At 36.8% G+C, this 23,203-nt stretch overlaps 2 protein-coding genes across 6 annotated transcripts in view; one reads left to right on the forward strand and one right to left on the reverse strand.

The window, feature by feature from the left end:
- Nucleotides 1-15,737, reverse strand: part of LOC135216772 (uncharacterized) — a 77,916-nt gene extending 62,179 nt beyond the window's left edge. For 3 of the 5 annotated variants that reach the window (XM_064252254.1, XM_064252252.1, XM_064252250.1), the window contains exon 1: nucleotides 15,402-15,735. In XM_064252254.1, coding sequence (XP_064108324.1) covers nucleotides 15,402-15,479 — 78 coding nt within the window. In that variant the 5' untranslated portion in view covers nucleotides 15,480-15,735. Of the gene's footprint in view, nucleotides 1-15,401 lie in introns of all 5 variants that reach the window. The other 2 variants (XM_064252249.1, XM_064252247.1) reach the window with 2 other exon arrangements.
- A 6,432-nt stretch (nucleotides 15,738-22,169) lies between these two features.
- LOC135216779 (exocyst complex component 7-like) overlaps nucleotides 22,170-23,203 on the forward strand; it is a gene marked incomplete in the record, with an annotated part of 204,491 nt that continues 203,457 nt past the window's right edge. Inside the window, 1 exon segment of the mRNA XM_064252262.1 lies at nucleotides 22,170-22,400. Coding sequence (XP_064108332.1) covers nucleotides 22,344-22,400 — 57 coding nt within the window.

The raw sequence follows: 23,203 nt of genomic DNA on the forward strand, positions 1-23,203 counted from the left end.
AGGCACAACAGTTGAAAAAGTAAAAAGTACTTTATAAATGCATGGTCACTAGAACTGAACAGCCAATTCCCGCTACCCTTGGAAATCGAACAACGGACGAAGAATTTACAATACATCCAAGTACATTGCGTCTTTATTATGCGACTTGATTTGCATTCGTTTACTGAATACCGGCCCATCTCATAACTTACTCAAATCATGCTCAACGCAAACGTAACAGACAAGGTAGCTTTTAGCAGTCACAAAAGGCTTGCTTTACTTAAGTTACAAGGGCTTTAGATATGTTCTTTTCGACCAGGAGTTACGTATTTGCTTTGCTCTACAGCGGATGACCGCTTCAGGATTTCACGAATGAAACTGCACCTAGTTTTGCATTGGTGCTTCCGAACGATATTCGATTGAAAACTGGAGGGATATTTCATTAATACTGCGCTATCATCATTTTCTACATCCAAACACAATTCAGACGTGACGAATGCGATTAGAACCGAGTAACAAGGTAAATACGATGCGCAAACTAGCGCAAATTCCTTCGAAAATTCATTCATCATCAGTTCACGACAATAATTCTAAGGTCACCGTTCGACAGATCAGGCGACCTAGAATCTTTTGGAGATGACAGAAGCTATCCATCAGGACAACAAAAGAAAACTAGGTCAACTGGATGTTACATTCCAAGCAAATACTTGAATTATTCACGTTGGCAGGACAAAGGGCGGTTAACGTATAATATATATCGAACAAGTATCAGCTCAGTTGACAGGTTTTCAATTTAGACGGAATGAATTTAGTCCAAAAAGAATTGGAAGGGGTTTGGGTGCTGTACATATACTTGTCTTTCCCCTACAACTGTGTATGGAGTTAAATAATGATTGGTGCCAATATCAAGACCTCACACTCAAGTGTTTACTACTCTCTCGTCAACGGCCTTGTCGACGAACCTTGAGTTTTTATAACGTCATTTGGATAAACGAAGAAACCAATCATCTCCGGACTTCTGACCCACAAGAACTTCGATAGTTTCAAAAATAAAGGTTAAACCTGACAGAACTGTAGGGTATTAATGAGAGAGAATAAAAGTTCCAAAATGCGTCCCAAATCATTGCAGCATGGAACAGCGTCCGAGGAAAGTGCGGAAAGCAACAAAATAATAAATAAATAGCATTCCGGTCCGGCAATAAGTAGGTTTCTACTCCGAATTCTCCCTACATGCCTCGAGTCTATTCTTGTTCTCCAGAATCAGTTCACTCACAGGAATGTTCCATTAGATTAATGCCTACAAATATCACTCTTATTAGAACTTTTTCTGCTGCCCTAGAATGCCTTCTGGTCATGGCTATCACTATCATCCTGTGCACCCACAACCTTCAAAACAAGGCAAAAAAAATGCGCCGAAGTTTCCTGGAGCCCAATCGACTGCTCTTGCCGGGTGGTGGCCTCAGCCACGGCCCATAAAACTCTTGGCCGCAGCCCAAGAAACTCAGCCACGGGTCAGTGGTGGCCTATGTATTGAGTACTTATGGCGTTGCCAAAAGTACGTTAATGTTCAACTTTAACCTTAACTAAATGGAAACTACGGAGGCTAGAAGGGTGCAATTTGGAATCTTTGATGATTGGAAGGTGGTTGATCTACATACCAACTTGCATCTGTAGCCTCGGTGCTTTTTAAGACCTGAAAGCGAACGGATAGACAAAGCGGCCACAATAGTTTTTCTACAGAAAACTAAAAGCGATATGTAAGAGGCATTTGCGTGTGTGTATAGGACCGCTGGTGAGAAAGGCTATACCCAGGCAAAAGAAGAACGCATTTTTAAACGTAAGACTTCATTACCTTTATATGCTAGTGTTGTTAAACACAAAAATATAATATGAATACGCAGTTTTCATCACCAAGAGACTTTTGTTATTATAGTTATCATTACTATTAACAACTTATTCAAAATGCACATCAACTTCCCGTAAAAACCTTCCGCCGAATAAAATTATCATATCTGTAAAATACAATAATAATATTAATAATAATAATAAAATAATGGTAATGACAATCACACCGATGTAGGTATAAAAACATGATATTAATTTACTCTCTCTCTTTCTCTCTCTTTTTATGTATTTATGTGTATATGAATATATATATATATATATATATATATATATATATATATATATATATATAGGATCAGCAAATGAACACGACAACTATTCACTAAATTATATAGATTCCCAAAGCCCAACACTTCAGCGTATTGATTAAGCACACGAACTCCTCTGGAATGCAGCTGGTACTTACAATTGTGACACCAAAAGCCACCAACATTTATATAAAGACTGATTCTCCTCTCGAAAACAAAGATGGCGGGCCATCATTCACCATGACAGAATGAGGCAAAGACAAGAAGCTACAAATCAGAACAACACAAGTAACAATTAGGTATGAAAAAAAAATGCCGTCTGACCTTCCTCCGCTTTTAAGAAGACCAAGATAGATGTGGCGGCGAGAAAAAAAAGCCTCACATTGCTAATGCGAGTAATATCAGGTAATGACCTAAGAATATATCACTGGCAATCATCGCAGCAAAGAGCCAGGCGAGAGCGTATAGTAGATCATGTCGTTACTCTTGGGACATTCCTTTCCCTGGCAAGATTTCGTCACGTGAGAATCGCCTCGCTTCAGGGAATACTGCCTTCTTTAATGACTGTACCGCTAAATGTGTAGGTCATTGAGTATATATATAACAGAAGAACTGCAGTAAGAGACCAGCAATAAAAATGTAATTACCTGCCTGCATGGATAGTGGGGTGAAAGAACACACCCTTTTCCTCCCTGGCTTATGCGTTTTGCTATTTCTTCACCTATGCAAAAGAAAAAAAAGCCGAGATTTAACCCCAAAGGAATCCACAACTCAGCCCCTTAAAAGAAGTATGTTATAAGGATTGCGGAAATTATATAACGGCCATAAATCCAAAGACTGGCATGCAAAGAAAAGAGGCATTCGCCGAAGAGTCCCCGGAGCATTGTCAACTTACGCGAAATAAATTTCAGCGAGGCAACTGGTAAACTAATACCTACTGGAAAGGGACTGGACATCTGGAGGTAAATGGAAGAAACGATACAAGGAATGAGGATAGGTTCAGTCAAAGAGGGAGATAAATAAGAGCGCGTCTTAATTTTGAAAGCAACATTTCAATCGAGTTACTTACACGAGGGCAGAATTAAGTTTTAGTAATCGGAATAAGAGTGACCACGTTCAAACAAAACTTGTGATTTATTTATAAGAACTTTAAACACACTGTATCAAGAGACAATTAAGCTAACTAGGTTACGAACCATTCACTCAAACATACTATTCAAGCCAGAATACACAGAAAAAGAGCTATTCGATAGAATACATACATATGATATATATATATTCTATCGAATAATTCTTTTTCTATCTATTCTGGCTTGAATAATGTCTGAGTGAATGGGTCGTAACCTAGTTGAAGGCAATGGAGGGACGGCAAATAGAGGAGGAGGAGGAAGAAGAAGAAATACGGAGTCAAATCAGTCAAATCATGAATAGCTGAAGAGATAGGCTCGTGAAAATCGTTAAGGAAGAAAAATAAATAAACAAGTTAAAGAAATGCAGGCCGATGTTCCGCTAACAACAAAATACACTGTAATTGGATAAAAAGCAAAGATATGCTTACAGATAAGGAGAGTAGTTACATGAACAAAAACGTTTGCAGAATTAGAGTTGTCACCTTTTTCAACAATTTTCTGAACCATTACATACAATACCCGATTTTAGCAAAATGCCATTGAAATTTGTCCTGTCTCCTTTACATCTGATACTTTTGAAGAAATCTGTGCCTAAGGCATTGTGCGTCTGGTGTATCGACCTCAGGTGTGACCGATTATGACCATGGGTCAAGTAAGACAGACCGCTCGGCGTACTGTAGCACCAGAACCACACACTCACTCCCCGTCCCCACTCCAACCCAAGCCTACCCTCCCCAGCCCTCTTCCATAAAGGGTAGATTTAAATCTGACCTCCTTGCTCTTCCCTAACTCCACCGACTAGCAACCTTTGAATGAAACTTAAAATTTCACTATGCAGCTCCTATCTCATCAAGTCACGTAACTTCACTGGAATAACAGATATACTTAATATAAAAGCTTTTAGGGTTGGGTTGGGTTGGGTGGGGTAAGGTGGGTATGTGCAAAACTTATTTATTTTTTGCACAATTTCAAAAGATAACTGACCTAGCATTTGAATTCCAAGAATTGGTTCAGGAAATGTCAATCAGGTGAAGGCAAACAGGATTCAGTTTTGTAACGCGAAATTTGAATAATGTGATAGTTCTGAAAGGAACAAAAGTGCTCTTTTCATTACATGCGAGTACAATTCCGCCTACTTTGTAAACCACAAAATAACTCAAAATGGCAGAATAATAAGGCTGAAATAGTCTACAACTGCCGGAACCACTGGGCATTAATCAACAAGCAGTAGTTAACGCAGCTACTTATCATTTTCAACAATCATTTACTACGATACTCTGCGATTGCCGGGAGTTAAATCAAAAGGACTTCGCATAATTACATCATCTCTCCTTTCGAAAATAATGCAGACGTTCTCATAGGAGCCAAACCTAAAAACAGCCTAAAACTACCTACTCGGATACCAAAAGAGACGCGGTGACCAGAACACTCCTGGTTCAAGTTTCATCGGTTAGATTTTGAACTCTTGATTTAAACATTCTTCAAATGGACCAAATATCTAGCTAGTCAACTACATTTTGGGAAGTTTACAATAATATTGGTTATTATGGTGGGTTTTACATGTGACTAAGTACGTTCACCCCTTAGATTAAATTAACATTCCTTGAATTACCGCAGGCAGGTTACCTGGTTCACTGAAGTGCTAAAAACAGATCCCAACTTTCAGTCAACTAAACTCTTGTTTTTTTTCCATCTGTCCACCAGCGTGTGGTGTTTGCGTATGGTAACACTGCGTCCCGGGCTTTACATAGTTCCATTCAGCTTACATTCAACAATAATAATAACCTTATTTCGAATATTAACGGTGTAATTCGCATACTGTAAATTATTAAAACTTATCCGTTGCAAATGTACAACCAAATATCGTTTTATTTACCTAAAACTTACACATAGCGTAACTATTTAAAGCCCGGGACGCAGTGTTACCATGCGAAAACACCACAGGCGGATGGACAGATGGAAAAAAAACAGAGTATAGTGAATTTGCGAAAATGGAGCAAAACCACCACAATCCTGCCATGCTGACTGTCTTGTTCACAGGCATTGGAGTGGAGGATTTAGGCCGTGATAAATAATGTTAAACTAAAGTTTGTAAAAAAAAGCACGAGTTGCATCTTCCGCGTTTTGTCAGCCGACTCACCGATTTGTTTAGCAATTTAAAGCCTTTCGGGAACCTCGGCTGGATTCATGCAGGAATTATAATGATACATACCTATAACTCTTCCGTATAAGCATTTCTTCCAAGGGGAAACTCGCGCTTAAAACCACAACATTCCTTTAAAATTCCAAGTCGCCATTTTGTGACGTCGTTACTGCTTGCTAATGAATCATAAAATAGCAGCTGCACGCAGCTAAGCATTTTTCAGTTATGGAGTTTTGCAGCCCTCTGTGACTCACGGTTTCCTCATATCAAGAATGAAAGAACTGGCAACTTTCGAATCTCATCCCGTGATATCACCGGGTGAGACCATAACCACGTGGTATCGCGCTTTGATATCTTCAAACAGCTTGAGACTGCGAACAACTATCGTCCCAGTGCATATATATATATATATATATATATATATATATATATATATACTTAGATATATATATATATATACATACTACATATATAATATACTATATACATATATATACATATAGATATATATATATATATATATATATATATATAAAGATATAGATATTATATCTATACAATATATATCTACACAATATATAGATAATATACAGAGTATATATTAGACATATTATAATATAATATAATAGACAATATTATATCTATATTATATATATATATACTCAATTATAATTATATATACATATATAACATATATAATTATATAATAAACATATATACATATGATATATTACATATCCTTATAGTTACATATTACTAGATTATTAAATAGTATAAAACATATATATAGATACAGTATATATATTAAATATCTAGAGATATAAAATTATAGATATATTACAGATATTCATAAATTATAGTTATATAATATTTATAAAAGAAATATATCAGATATATAGATATATATATATATGACTTAGAGTAGATACATAAATATATAAACCATATATATAATATACATAATATATGATATATAATAGATAAAGATATAAATGATCATATACAGATATAATCTTATATATATATAGATAAGATATATATAATATATATATGATTATATATAAAGAATTTATATATTAATATATATGTATATATATATATATATATATATATATATATATGTGTGTGTGTGTGTGTGTGCGCGCGCGCGCGCATTATTCGAGCTACAAATGTCCTTTAATATCTAATTCGCTCTACCTCGGAATTACGGGTGCTGGTTTGAACCCACGAGAGGACGAAATTATTATCAACTAAAAAATTTCCCATCGGTTTACATATGTGAAAATATATTAATTCCGAGGTAGAGCAAATTAGATATTAAAAGGACATTTGTAGCTCGAATAATTTATATGAATCACTGTGATGTGATAATTATTCAAAAATATATATATATATATATATATATATATATATATATATATATATATATATTATATATATATATATATATATATAGGTATAAGCCACGAAGGCTTATACCTTTATTTATGGATTTATCACGTTCCAAACTTTCGTGATTCAGTTATACACACACACACACACACACACATATATATATATTTATATTTATATATATATATCTATATATATATATATATATATATATATATGTTGTGTGTGTGTGTGTGTGTGTGTGTGTGTGGTGTGTGTTTTATTTTAGAGAAGAAAATATTTCCTTTACAAACAATCCTAACGCACAGAACACCTCTAAATTCTTTATTTTAAGCAACAGTGGTGAGGCGCCTACTATGAGATTCAGGGTCTCTGTAACACGGTTTTTTGGACTTTGCTCCTTGTCAAAGGATCGGATGTAGCTGAAAGTTGACATATGTATATTTTACAACCACACAAATTTTTTCAGCATTATCAATAACCTAAACCCGATAGTTTTAATTTTTATAGAGTAAAAATGATCTAGCCGACGTCATGGCCAATGATTACGAGCCAAGAGTCGAAATACATTCATTACGTAAGCAACCTAAACACCTTTTGACGAAATGTTGCCCCGCCCATCCACCTGACAGAAACTCCATTGACTCTGAAACCCAAAGACTTTATGAATGGCGGAACGATACATAGATGTGGGTGGGGTATCAGTGCTAGCGTAGTAATACTACTGTAGCAGTAGTGCCGCAACAGTATAGCAGTAATATACATGAATTAAATGTTTAGGCCAACTGCTGGGATCCTTGAGGATCGTTTAGCACTTCTTACAACTACTAGAGAAATTAGTTTTTATAGCCAGAAGTTAAATTTTCTAATCCAACAATGCCCATGGTAGTCTTCAGTGTTATCCTGAATTATAACGAGGTGAAAGTGGGTGGAGCCTCACGAAGTCATCATTCTGACGATAATTATTGGTGAAGGTTTAAAGCCACTATACGGTACCGGCTATTTTTTTTCAGTAAATAGGTAGATAGCCAATAAATAAAAATTGTTTGTGTGTGGGTTTTATTTAGACAAGAAAATATTTCCTTTACTAACAATCTTAACGCACAGAACACCTCTAAATTCTTTATTTTAAGCAACAGTGGTGAGGCGCCTAGTAAACTCGTCTGGATTTTGTTACCTAGCACGGTCACCATTCGACTTATATTGCATTCATAATGTGGGCGCGCGCGCGCATAGTATGTGTGTATATATATATGTATGTAAGTATATATGTATATATATATATATATATATATATTATAATATATTATATATCTATATATATATATATATATATATATATATATAATATATATATTATTTCCGTGCGTGCGGGAGTGTTCGCCTAAACTAGTTAATGAGCCAATCGCAAAATGAAGGAAGTGCACCTTCTCCTGAGAAATAAAGCAGCCTATTCCAAGGTTGTGGGCAATAAGAAACGAGCAATTTGACGATACTAGTGAGCTCTAAATTCCAAAGAATGAACTTTAAAAACGGAATGTCCCTAGTACTGCTGCGCATTTCGCGAGCAAACAAAATAAACATTCTTGGTGATGTTATTTTCCGCGGCACGCAGACTGAAAACGTCGCCGCTCTACAGTTCAAAATTGAAACAAAGGCTAAGGCGGAACCGGCACAGTTATTCTACTGCACTTGCAAGCAGTGAAGTGACTCCCTTTGTTCATGTGTCTAATGGCCAATAAGTGCCCTTCCCAATACTAACCTTAGCAGGAATGCTTCTGCAGGAATACAATGCGAAGCCTGGAAAATAATTATACAAAATAGTAGCGGGGACAGAAGTCTAGCTCCAGCAAAAAACAATAAAATGACTTATGAAAGCTTCTCTAATTCGATTAACCAAAAGGGTTGAGGCGTTGTGATCCAATCAGGTTCAAAGACGACAACTAATAAAATTTACAGTTTTAAATAAACAGATTTACATAAATCCCGCTTCAAAACAGGAGTGCAAATATGAAACAGCATTAAACCATGCACGCCAGTAGAATGATAGTTCCCACTTACCATATAATCCTCGCCTTTCTTATTATCAAGCTAATGCGATACTTTCTCCACGATGTAAAGTTTTCCTTTATTTGGCCGAGTCTGAACAAGTAAAGATGCAGACCAGCATCCGTCAAAGAAACGGATCACCTAAACATGAAATCGTAATTACTGTTCATTAATGCTTGGTCTGAAGAAAAGGCCAAGATGTAAACAACTGTCTGTTGGCCTTTCATGTTTCAATGTGACATTTTACAGGTTCCACCAAACTCCAGTAATAACTACAGGTCTTTGTGTCAATGGCATCTACTATGCGTGAGTGGGTCATCGTCCAAGTACTGACCAGACACAATGTTGCTTAAATTCACAGCCCCGGGGACCAACGATGTAGCACACGTTACTCCATGGTAGTAATAATACGTCTAAAAACTTTCTTTACACGTACTCTAAAACCTTTTGTCAGTTTAGCTTATCCTTCCTATCAAGCAAACAAAAGCATATACAGAACACACTGATTTGTCTCGGGAAAAGATACGTACTTGTTCAGACGAATGAATCATGAAACTTACATTATTAAGCTGGAGGAGGAGGAGGAGGCGAGACGAAACCCATACAGGTAAGACAACATGATCGAACGAAGGAGGGGGGGAATCCTACTGGTTTGAAAAAATGATGAAAATGTATCTTGGCGGAATTCAGCAATTGAAATAAAGGACGGTTGGAAACACTATATCCAGGCCACTGGGCAACTGACTTACAAAGAGCAAAATAATGGACATACAAACAGCAGACAGGTCAACAAATTCAAAACCTCTCTTCGCCAAAGATGGAACAAAAGTCATATGCGGGTTTTTTGGCTGCACCACTTTTACCAAAGCTATCAACCTCGTTGAGCATACAATGCGATCAAAACCAATACAACAGGGTCAAATAATCCATTGATTACGCAAGATTTTAGTTGCAACTTTATTGTTACTATTTCGTGAAAATGAGGCGACAGACACCGTTACTATTATTTATTGTCAAAATCTTTAAAAATAAGACAATGAAAATTGCTAGCAGTCACTTCATAAAAGAGGCAATACTGACGAACAATGCCAGCGCCGCACAACCATTAAGTCCCTGTCATTAAGATACGTTTGTTGGGTCATGTGTATCCTTATCGGTCTAAGGGGAGTGAGTCTATCACACTAGAAAAGAACAATACCTAACCAAAGGAAAAAGATATTCGATAAAGCTGGGCCGGCTAAGGTGAATTCTTCAGGCTCTTAAAATTTAAAATGACCTTTGAAGCTCTTCCTGCACACTTTTAAAACAGGAATTATGTCCGGTTGAACGGTGGGTCAATGACTGGCATTCCCAGTCACTTGAAGCACGACCACACGTCCGGTGAGAGAAGACTGGCGTTATTGTATATACGTAGAAGACATTATCATCTAACGAAGGCAATGACGGTTTTCATGGGGAAAATGCAAGACTAGTTGCATTTAAAAAAAATTTTCCACTGAACAGAGGCGCCTGCATAACATTTGTCGAGATTTCCCTTTTAAAATATAAAATATATTAAATTCTGCTAATGAACCAATAACCGATTCATCTGATACGACCATCCAACAATGTTAAACAATGAAAGTAATTCTGCAGCACTAAGCAATCCAAGCAGAGAATAACCTGATTATCTTTTTTCTGAAATAAACACTATTGTAGTACTCGATTAATTAAATAGCCAACTGAATGCTCTGCACGTGACAAAAACGCAACATATATTCTAGAAAAATTAATCCTATCAGTAAAAAGAGATTAAATCTGATTCTAAATAAGTCACAAAAAAGAATAATTACTCACGATTATAATGCATACCGCAATGGTCCATAGCCTCCGAGTGTTTTTGTGATGAGGGAACTATGGGAAAAAGTACTAACAGTGTAGGAAGCCGATGACAAAGGATATGATCGTGACCGGTTTTGTCTGATAAGAAATTTTCCCAAGGACTGGCCGTTGGCGTCTAGTTGATGAGCTTTGTATTATGCGCCAAGATAAAAAAAACTAAAAAAAAACACCGTAACATACATTAAAAAAAAAAAAAACGTTAAAACTCGAGAGTACGGGAAGCACTTGCATTATCTCCTAATGAAAAATAACAAGGGGGTCGGTCTCTCTCTCTCTCTCTCTCTCTCTCTCTCTCTCTCTCTCTCTCTCTCTCTCTCTCTCTCTCTCTCTCCATGACGATGTAATGGGTCCCGTTTGCAGGGTCGAGTAGATAGATTTGGCCAAACTTGCGCTGGCTCGGCCTCATGCTGATCAGCAGCCCGTGAAAAAGCCCGGTCCATTTTTTGCCTCTAGTCTACCAACTTCCCGTCCATCAAGTTCCAATGGGCACGGTCTGGGTTATGTATGGTCTAGGAATCCGCGCACTTGCCAATGGATACAGTTTCTACTTATCGAGAAGCCAAGAGGGAATGCTACTCCGTCACAATCCCCTCCAAAGGATATGAAGTATATGGTGAACATACACACCCACACTATTAATTACCTTTCGGTTACTCCCAAGGTTGATTTCGAAATTAAAAGGACAAGCCGAAAAGTGGTTATCATTGAAGCCTACTCCAAGTCTCATAGACATGTAAAACTGCTTTGAATCATACTCGAAACGTGGCATCTACCGTGTTCTTGTGGGGAACAGGCTTATTAGGACCTTGACTGATTCGGACCAGGCTGATTCGGACCATGTACTGGCTCATTCGGACCTTTATCCAATTCCAAGCTTATACGGACCTTCATATGATTAGCCGATTTTTCTATGCAGTTTTACCTCCTGAACAAGAATTCTAAGTAATGTTTATTCGGACGACTGTAATAAACCCCCAGGGGCTCGTACTAAACACAGCGAAATACATTTGACGCCCCAATTCCCGGTGGCTTTCGTATTCGCGGGGACGAACGATACGAATGCTTATATAGAAATACCCATTGCTATAATGTAAAATTATTAGTATGGGTCCGAATCAGCCAAGATTAAGGTCCGAATAAGCCTGCATCCGTTCTTGTGGCATAATATTTGCTTGTAAAACTACACGTGTGTAATCTGCAAACTTACGCAATTAAACCCCGTACAAATCTGACACTCAACTATCCTGATGGTTGTTTTTATTTTTATTTAAAGCTCAGAACCTAAATACCACGGAATTCTGTAGTCAAATAATATTATATATATATATATATTATATATATATATTATATATATATAAATATATATTATTTTTACCCTACTAATATGTAAAATTATTAGTATGGGTCCGAATCAGCCAAGATTAGGTCCGAATAAGCCTGCACCGTTCTTGTGGCATAATTTTGCTTGTAAAAACTATCGCGTGTGTATCATGACAAACTTAGCGCAAATTACCACGTGTTACAAATCTGACACTCAACTATCATGATGATGTGTTTGATTTTTATTTAAAGCTCTGAACCTAAATACCACAGGAATTCTGTAGTCAAATAATATATATATATATATATATATATATATATATATATATATATATATATATATATTATTTGACTACAGAATTCCTGTGGTATTTAGGTTCTGAGCTTTAAATAAAAATCAACACATCATCATGATAGTTGAGTGTCAGATTTGTAACACGTGGTAATTTGCGCTAAGTTTGTCATGATTACACACGTGATAGTTTTACAAGCAAATATTATGCCACAAGAACGGATGCAGGCTTATTCGGACCTTAATCTTGGCTGATTCGGACCCATACTAATAATTTTACATTATAGCAATGGGTATTTCTATATAAGCATTCGTATCGTTCGTCCCCGCGAATACGAAAGCCACCGGGAATTGGGGCGTCAAATGTATTTCGCTGTGTTTAGTACGAGCCCCTGGGGGTTTATTTACAGTCGTCCGAATAAACATTACTTAGAATTCTTGTTCAGGAGGTAAAACTGCATAGAAAAATCGGCTAATCATATGAAGGTCCGTATATATATATATATATATATATATATATATATATATATATATATATATATATATAGGTTACTTAATTGGCTGACCAGGATATGTAAGATATGTCTGGTTAATGGAGAGGTTCCAAGAGCGGAATCATTTATCCTTTGTCTAACGGTAAGGGTGGTAAAGGAGACTACGAATCATAAGCGCATAACATCGCTTGGTACACCAGGAAAACTGTATGTTAGGTTTTTTATTGTAAAAGCCAAGACAGGCGACAGCAGTTTCTAAGTTAATGGGGAAACGGTGTGAGAAGTGTACACGAACCCGGTAAAAGTATATGATAGACGGGTAATATGCGGGTACTGAGAATGTCTGATAGAAAATATGCCGAGAGCGATTACATGTATATAAGATGGTAGAGAAGAGAATGACATTATACGCTGGCAGGAGAGAGATTTGCTTAGTGAAAAGTCTGAAAACATGTTTTTTGTCTCCATGACCATATCTTATCTTTACTGTGGAGTAAAGAAAGAATTAGAAAGTAAATTAGACAAGTCAAGTAGTTGGATAAGAAAATTGAATAGTGAATGGTGTTTAACAGTCGGTGATTCTAATGATTAAGTTCAAATTAAAGATGTGAAGAGAAACAGCAGCGCATCTGGTTTACGGATTCGTACATGTTTACACCATGAGGAAACCTTTGATCAAATGTGAATGACAGTGAGGTTATGGGAATAAATAAAACCAGAGGGATCGAGCGATGTATGTTGTTATCGCTAGTGGGCAATTGGCAGCACAAGCTTAATATAAATAGGAGTTAAAAAATATCGGATTATGATCGGATGGGCCACCGAAGAGCTGAAGTAAAGGAGAAGGGCGAGTATAAAAGATTAGTAAGGCATCTGCTATATCTAGGGAAGTTAAGCATATTAAATTACACAAGTGGAAATTGCTGTGATGATCTGTAGTGTAGTGACAAGTGTCGTTAGAGCTGAAATGGAGAAAAACGTGGCTATAAAATGGAAAGGTGTATAAACTGTTAGCCCTTTTTAAAAAGATGGATTAGAACGTTGTTGAATGGTTTAGTCACGGTTGAAGAAAAAATAAGTGGAAAGCGTTAAGTGCTAAGACGGGTAGAGAAAGATCTCGAAAGTGCCAGGTAGGCGGATTCGAAGTGATCTCGGATTAAATAATACCCAGGAAGCAGTGTGTGTGTGCAAGGTCGAGGAGAATGATATTGACTCTCGTTTGACGCAGAACTGGTGAGTTTTATGCAGGTGGAAATGACTTGTACTGAAAGCACGCGTTTAATTTTTTTTTTTTTTTTGGGGGGGAGGTGGTTCTTTCACATTGCAGCAGTTAGATATGAGTGTAACACTGCTGCTTGGTTTATTTTTCCCGGCAATGAGAGAACACACTCGCGCGTGCATAAAAATATATACATCTTATACATATACTGTATATATCCATATGTATGTATGCATGCATGTCTGTGGATTATCTCAATGCATTTAAACTTTCATCCTAAATATCGATGATTCAATTCCAGCTTTTTACAACTGCACATTGCTAAGGATGAAAGTTAGGAGCTATATTTGAAAAAATCCCATCAAATTAACTGCAATGGTAACTGAAGCAACCAGTCAAATGATAAATTATTAAGTTGCAACCAGTCAAATGATAAATTATTAAGTTGCAACCAGTCAAATGATAAATTATTAAATTTATGTATAACAGCCATTGCTTGAATAAAGCACTTTTCTGAATCTAGTCTTTTTTATAATCCCTTGGCCTTGTAAGAATTGTTTATATAACAAGTACCTATGAACCGTGAGCGATAAAAGCGTGTATGACCGACCTTGTTCCTTTCCTTAATAGTCAAAACCTTGCATCTAGCTTTCTTGATTCATTTAAAAGTAAAATTTTAAATATTACCTTTAAAACATTATCAATAATTAGTCTTGAAACTGTCATGCTCCTTCGTTTTGATGCATGCTTTTCAAAAATTTTAGGCGTTCGTTTCCTAGGCAAATGACAACTTTCTGACTGGATCCCTCCATCATTTCCTACAATTCAGGGGACAACAGTTGGAAAGCTGGGTTTCAGAATGTGCGACAGTGCGAGGTTTTCCTCGTAGGCCCCAGTGCTTGACCTTTGCCTAAATCTCGTATGCTATTCCAATCATAGCCTAACTTACGAGTGACAGGCTTCTGACCTAGACCGGGAAGGTCTTACCTATTGTAGACTAACTAGCCTACATGTAAAATAATTATTGCCTACCCATTTCTACCTCTTTAATTCCTGAAAAACAATTGCCTCCTTCTACTGTCAGAGTTGATACTAAGGATAGGCTTGCAATCACTGGAGTATCAACGCATTCTCAACCAACAAATATTCCAATGTGAAAACAATGTCCTCAACTAAACGTTCTCGTAAACAGGCGTGGGCGGCCTGACTCATAATCAAAAGTTCAAAAACTGACAAACATTATTTCAAGAAAGAAATTAATTCCAAAAACAGTGCAAAGACCTTAGTTGTGAAGTACGCCAGCTACACTAGGTAATACCAAGGATAAAAAATTTCAAAAATAAACGTACCTGAAAGTTTGCCTGCACAATAACCCATGAGTAGATTTCAACGAAATCCCTGCAGGCGCATGCTAGCCTATAACACATCTACACGTCCTATTTTCGAAATAGTAGTAGAGTGTAACACCAGGCCAGGTAGTCAGCAACACTAACACACATCACAAAAAAGTATGGATCTCCAGCGTCAGTGATGACAATAAGGGAATTTCTCTGAGCAACACCAAATCACAAACTGTTCGCGTTTCGTGGTGAACGGCACGGAGAAGCAACGTTCAGTCAGAGCGACGACACAACAGCGTTTACACGAGCCGAGCGATGAGACTCGAGTCAGGTAGAGTGGCTACGTAGCCGTTGCCAAACAACGCCATAAACACTGCTACCGGAGAGTTTCAGTCGCTCAGCGATCCGCCAGTGTTTAGTTCAATACACTTCTGTATAAGCACGCATGGTAGTTGTTTGATTATATCATTTTTTTTTTTTTTTTGGTAAATTTGGTTATGCGTGCCTGATTATTTTATCCATATTTTAAAAATCAAACCGATTCATTAACAGACGATTGCTTCTCCAAGATTTACAAGACAATAGTCATTGCCATATTCATACCTGAACTGTTGAATGTGGATGAATCCTTCATGCAAAACGCCCTCTTACTGGTCAACTCATACAATTATATAGAAGGTTCAGCAACAGAATGCGCATTTTTGTGCTTCCTGTAAGTTACGTTTTTTTCGTTTTCTTTTTTACCACCTCCACCTTACTATCACAACACTTATGCTTTCTCCCAGTGTGGTGTTTACAACTGTTTTAATTATTAAATAGAAATTAATATGATTCTTAGATGGATTTCGAGCACAAGAAAAAGAATAAGAATAATATGCAATGACGGTAAGAGAAGACAATCCAACTCAAAAAAGATGTCAATTTCACTTATTGGCGGACAACACGAAAACAAAATGTATTTAGCAGTCTAAGTGACTAGTAACAAGGTGCAGTATCTCAGATAGGCTGTCATCTGTAACTCAAGGCTGTTTTAACTTTTTCTCATCTTATTGACACCCAGTTGCTGTATTTAGATAACGTTTCTGCTTGTAGATGATGACCAAATGTACACATTGTCTTAGAATTAGGCGATTAACCACCTTGCTGATTTCACCATTGACAATGTTATCTAATGAGGAGCCACAGTCAGTCTGTTGAGAGACAAAACCATTATGAGGATTGCTGCTGATGTTAATGACATTAGGGCCAAATAGTACCTTGTGATTCTAGCTGTGCCAAATCTCATCCTGTGTAATTTCAGACCAGTTGAAAAACTTACGTAGAACAAATGGTTAACTATTACTGCTCATTAGCATTAAGAAGACTTAATCATCATTCCAAGAAAGGATTTTCAAGACAGGAAAAATCACTTTATAACCAGAAGAACGCCCAGTATGATCAAGCTAACAACAATACAGGTACCCTTGGATGTGACAGTACAATATTGAAAGGATTTTAATGTAAAAATAGATTATAGAAATTAAGAAGTCAATTTGCCCAGAGGTTGGAAAACAACGAGGTAGGTCATAAAGGGCTGCTAGACTGCATAATGATGTCAAAGTGTAGCCCAACAAACTAAAGTTAAAAAGATGAAAAATGTCATCATTATGTAAAGGATGGCATTTACAATATGAAAGCTATACTGACAAAACGGTTCAATTTTGTAAGCATAAGATAAACGTAAACATATATCTACATTTTGCCCGTTTTAATTTCTATGTCTCTGATTAACAAAATAGCGCACGGATTTTCAAATAGTATGAGCTAATTCTGTAATTTATGGTACAGAGATATAAATGGGATTAGCTATTTCCACTCAGATCGACATTTTTATCGGCAACATTCATCTGCACGTGCGTTAGGAAAGGCATTGTCCCTTACAGCTAGCGAAATAACGAAACAATAAATACGAAATGATAAATATAAAATATTGTTGATAACATTGCCACCAGAGGTCCAAGGCTGCTATTGGCAGCAATTCATGTGGTCTGAAAAAGTAACTAACTCTTAAGGGTTGCAGAATCTCTCCTCTTTCTGAAGATAGTGACTTATAAAATTGTGAAAAGTAAATGAAAAGACAGAATGTCATAGGTATCACAGTATATACTAGAATATCCTAATTATAACTGGCATATTTACATAAATCCTACGGACAATCAGCTTGCATTCTCTATGCGCAAGGGTAATTTCAAGCTTGATGTAAAAATATTGTTTCCATAAATCTCCTTGAGTTTGTATTAATACAAATAACAAAGGAAAATTATATCCACTAAACCCAGGACCCCTTTTGCACAAGTCGTTCAAAGGAGATTCAAGACAGAAACTAAAGAATGTCAGTTGTTCCGAGTAATGTCTTCTCCCTTGCCTTCCTTAAATCCAAGTAAAATGAAGAATAAATCCAGATAATAACTTATATATGGTTATATACCCCTTTAACCTTAGCAGTCTGTAAAATTCAGTCTGTGTTATCTTGTATTGTATTTAGCTACACTATATATGGAAGTTTGCTTGAAAATGTCGTAGCGTAAAGACAATAGATCTTACACTCCGTTGTTTCACTTTCTCCGTGAGACAGAGAGAGAGTGTGTGTGTGTGATTAAAGTTTCGTTAACATTAATTAATCTCTGGTCAGCTTTTATCTTCTATGAGATTTCCTTCCTTTGTTACTGCAGACAGGAAAACTTAAATTCCGGCGGTTAAAGAGGTAACATAATTATTATGAATATGCTCTTGAGTGAACAGCTTCAGGGATGTTAAAAATAAATCGGTTAGTTACTATCATTTATCCCGCACTGAAAGCCATACGTAGCTAATCTGTGAGCTTATATAACTGGGTCAGTTCTCTCTCTCTCTCTCTCTCAAACACACACACACACACACACACACACACACTTATTGCTTGTGTCTTATACCGGAGGGGACAGTAATTGTAATCAGCAATTTTTTTTATTATTCTTCCCTCTCTGTTCTCGACATTTTCGTGAATTATTGACTTCCTCGTGGCTGTTACCTCAATCTGCGTCAATACGTCATTGTTCGTTGATTATTCAGATGCCTCCGGGCTGACGGAGAAATATATTCGGAGTAGAGTTATATATTGATTATGTTTTTACTTTTTAATTCAAAAAGTCTCTGCTATGAGGAGCCGACAAAACCTCAGCTCAATGAGAATAATTTCAGTTCTTGTAATCAACTGTTGAATTTCAGGTCACCGGTCGTAATTTTCTTTGATACGTTGAAATATGGCACATCGATTTCTGTGATATTTCAAACGTCCACGCAGAGTTGTGGTGCGTGAGGTTGGTGAGCCCCGCGCAGCTTTTGTCTGTTTCACAGTTCCGTACCGAACAATGTACTTATTTGCTGTATAGGTCATCCCATTTGTTCCTTCTCCATGCGAAGTGCCCTGTATTTTCTCATATTCGAGAATGACAGATTGTGTCTGGTAAGGAAACTGCAAAGTATAAATTACTGGTAGATCGTCCTTCAACTACTGGATCCAAAATGAATCTAGTGCAGAGCACTGTTACGATGTTATCCGTTGACGGTACGCAAAAACTCCTCAGTGACGCGTTGAACCTCAGTCTGAGTCAGTCATCACCTCTCTGCAAGCTCTGCCCAACTATCCGTATCATACATACAATCTTTTGCTTCCTGGATATTATGGTCATTCCGTTCCAGTAGTACCTCTTGCGTTTCATCTAACCATAACTATCTTGGTCCCATTTTACTTCCCCCTAAAACTTTTTACTTGCATTCTCTTTTCCCCATGTCTTCCTTTAATGTTTCCTTACGACAAAACACCCGCAAATCACAACGATCCATTTAGGATCCCTCGTCTCACTTTTGCTGACCTCATTGCTAGATTTCCGTATGCTTACATTTCTCTCTGTCCGTCCTTCCTACCCCATATAAACGGCTCAATGGCTCCAGCCTTTATTCTTCTGTTCGTACTCACCATATACGTAGTACGTTTTCACTGTCATGGATAGACAATTTGTTAACAGCCTCCACATTCATATCAGCTTTTTCTTTCATAGACTCTGCTCTTGTTTCCCAAATGTTTTGCATAGTACTTGTTACTTTTGTTGATTAGCCTCTGGAATTAGATGCTACAACACTGACATCTTCGCAAAAAGAAAGAAAAAATTCTGACGAGAATTAAGAAAAATAACCCCGCACTGACTAAAGGAGGCTAGGCATTAAGGATATGGACACACACACACTGATATATATATAATATATATATATTAATAAGATAAGGCGTTGAAACTTAAGATATTCTAACAATTGGTAGGTGCTCCTTTCATTATCAGGAAAACAAATATTCATTGCGACTTCAGGCAATTTTGTCTGAGGGCCAATTGGTTCTGCTGACACTTACGTAAACAATAATCAGATCTCAGAAACCGTGGAACAAAAGTTCTGAAACTAAGTTTCTTCAATGCAGTCAACTTGGGAGGTGTAGGAAGCATTACGAACAACAGCGTGAGATTAAAAGTAATATCGATTTCCTGCAACTGAATTTTTTTTAATGAAATTGACATGAATGTAGTGAGATAAGATATAAAAATAAAATTTATAACCAGGTTAAACACTGTTTACTTAGCTGAGGTAACTGAATATTACATAGTACAGAAATACGAATACTAAAGTTAGAATTTCTTATAGTGAAAGGCCATTTACAAAGTACATGAACGATAGATAGATCTCGACAGCTCTTACTCCAGCTATGGGTCAACCATTTGGCTTGTTGGAAGACTGTAATCAGCACACTTTATCTATACAATAGAATTATGGACTTTTCTTTTGCATATTTTATATAAAACAGTCTATTATAAGAACCAGTAAAAAATAAATCATAGTAGTCAGAAATATGGATCATTGTGCAAAGGTAAGAGTGTAGTAAGAAGTAGGGAAGTCATGAGGTGGATTTTAGATTAAGAAACTAAGCCAGATGACAGAAAGGCGAAGTGTTTTCAAGAAAGGAAGATGGTTTGTGGTTCAAGTGATAAAAGAAGCTTGAAAACGAAGGCAAAAACTTTGTGTAGTATACAAGGACCTAGGAAGATCTTAAAATAAAATTAATAAGCAGGCACTGTAGAAGATTTTGAGGACGTAAAGTGAAGAAAATACGTTGTTAAGACCGACTACAAGGTTTAAAGACGGAAGCAAAACATAAGCTAAAATATTTAGGCAGAAGAGTGGCTTGAGGAGTGTTACCTATGTATTAAAGTTTATCAATGCTTCTAAGTACGAACAGAACAGACATTCATCTTGTTTCTGTGAGTGAGTCGCTTGCGTAACTTCCAAGTGTGAACACAATATAAAGTTTATAAAATCATATTATATTCACAATTCATTAAACTTGGATCACAGGAAAAATGAAACATAACGAAGGGGGTATCTTACTGAAACGCACTTGTTGACTTTAAACTTAAAGTTAATTTAAAACTAAAGGATAAACATATCAATTGGGTAATCATATAAGAGATATAAGAAAATAAATTACTCAATAAGGGGTTACAACTCAAAGGCACTCAAACAAACCAAAGTTAGAAGGTCAACTCAAAATTTGAGCTAAGAAGTTCTTAAAAAGTTCATATCAACATAAAAACTTTAATATAATGCTCAAGTTCGCTATGAAAATAAAATTAAAACATAACGCTCGGGAATTCCAACATAGTTGTTAAATGTAGTGAATTAAGTGGTGGTGGATGACAACACAATTGTGGGCGATATCATGCCCATACAGTGAATGCAAAAATAATTATCCACACACATTCTCAGCCTCGAACATGTGGTAAATTATGTACAGGAAAACAGATTTTCACGAACAGACATATCTACAAAAGGATATTAGAGCATAATATGAAAAAATTAAGTATCCTTGAACAAAATAAATATAGTTCCGGAAAGCAGTAAGACAACCGTAGGGCATCACTCAGCTCTCTGATGCAGACGTAAGCATGCACCTTTTTCATAAAAAAACCCGCTAAACTACAGAAATGATTTAATCAGTATATCATAGTAGTAAATAATGTACGAATTCCATTCTCGAATAGATGTGATTCCTTTGTTCTTATTTCATGCAATAGAGACGTACATATTTCTACAAAATTCATGAACACGAATAACATATCCAAACAAAATAGTTCTCATACCTGACAGAAGGCAACTCACAATAAAGAAAATCAAATTAGTAATTTTCTTATGACAACAGGCGTTATTAATAACCATACTAAGAAACAGATCATATGAAAGTACGTCAATACACAAAAAATATAGAAAGATTGATGTGCGAGGAATTTCCCACAGCGAGCCAAGAATTAATATCCTGCCCGTTAATCTCATTGAATTTTTTTTTTACTGTTAATTCAAGGAAGAACTATCTAAACTGCTGGACCTTTATTGATCAGTCACCGTTACAGTTTCATAAAATGTAGAAATTTCTTAAATATCCTGCTGAAAAGGAACATAATTCGCATAAGGTAAATAGAAAATGATCTATCTCCAAACCGACACTTTCTGTCATATGACAGACCTATTTGCCATAGAAATAAATTACCGTTGAAAATTAGTTAAAAGTAGAAAATTTGCCATTAAATTATAGTCATTCAATCAATTAAAATTCTTTTAAAGATTCGCTTATTATTGGGAAGCATACACAAAAATATTAAGGAGATGCAAGGGACATGCTAGCAGCTTTGAAGACTTGGGCAATAACTGATAGAAGAAGATGAGCAGAGCGAACTGTCATTTAGGGTCAGGGCGTTGAACACCGATCACCGAAAGAAAATCTAGGCGAATGTAAACAAGTAGGCGTAAACCCTTGAGAACAGATAAAGGTTATGGGATACCTGTATTAAGAACTGCCTCTTGAACGTTAACGTGTGTATCTCATGTGAGAAAATGATAGAGCCAGTGATACAAGAGAGAAAAACTGATGTTTCAAGAAAACTTGAGAAGGTTTGTATTTTGGCAACGCTAGCTTAAGTTAGGCTAGGTATCCAATTTTTTTCTTTGTGCAGTTTTTTTTTTTTTTTTTTTGTACTAGGTACTTAGTTAGGCTAAGATATAAAGGTTATACTAGACTACAAGATATAGAACTAATACTGGTAGATCTAGGGTAGGCTACTTATCCGCGGCGGCCTAGACTATGGCAGTTGCGGTTTTTCTATGAAGTTTTACCGGGTACCTAGTTTACAGATTCCCGGGCCAGTTTCCTTGGCCGCGCGACACCCAAATCCATCCACCACGGTAAGTAGCCTTAGTGTAACCCCTGTGGCTAGCGCGCGCAGCGCAACATTACCTCTTGCCAGAACATGCCGTGCTTGCTAAGAATCTTTAAATAGTATGCGGATAAGGCGCGAAGTGCCATTCCGCCACGGCCTTACTGACAGCACACATAAATCGATCGTCGCGGATATGTATTCGCTCCCTACTTTGTTTGTTGTTGTGTTGGTATTGCCGCCATATTGGTTTTGGTGTTCTTCTGCCGATTTCGGTTGGCGGTCGAGTGGGTCCGCGAATCTGTAGGTGCTCCGTTTTACCTACTGAACAAGAATTTTAAGTAATATTTATTCGGACGACTGTAATTAACCCCCCAGGGGCCAGTACTAAACATGGCGAAATACGTTGGACGGCCCCTAATCCTTAGTGGATGTCATATCCGCGGTTACGTTCCTTGCAGTCCGTGCGGACTGCTTCTGTAGAAATACCCTAATATTATGATACTTTGATTCTCGGATCCTGTACAGTTTGTTTTGGTT

The sequence above is a fragment of the Macrobrachium nipponense genome, chromosome 6 (genome assembly GCF_015104395.2).
Source record: "Macrobrachium nipponense isolate FS-2020 chromosome 6, ASM1510439v2, whole genome shotgun sequence".
NCBI classification, from domain to species: Eukaryota; Metazoa; Arthropoda; class Malacostraca; order Decapoda; family Palaemonidae; genus Macrobrachium; species Macrobrachium nipponense.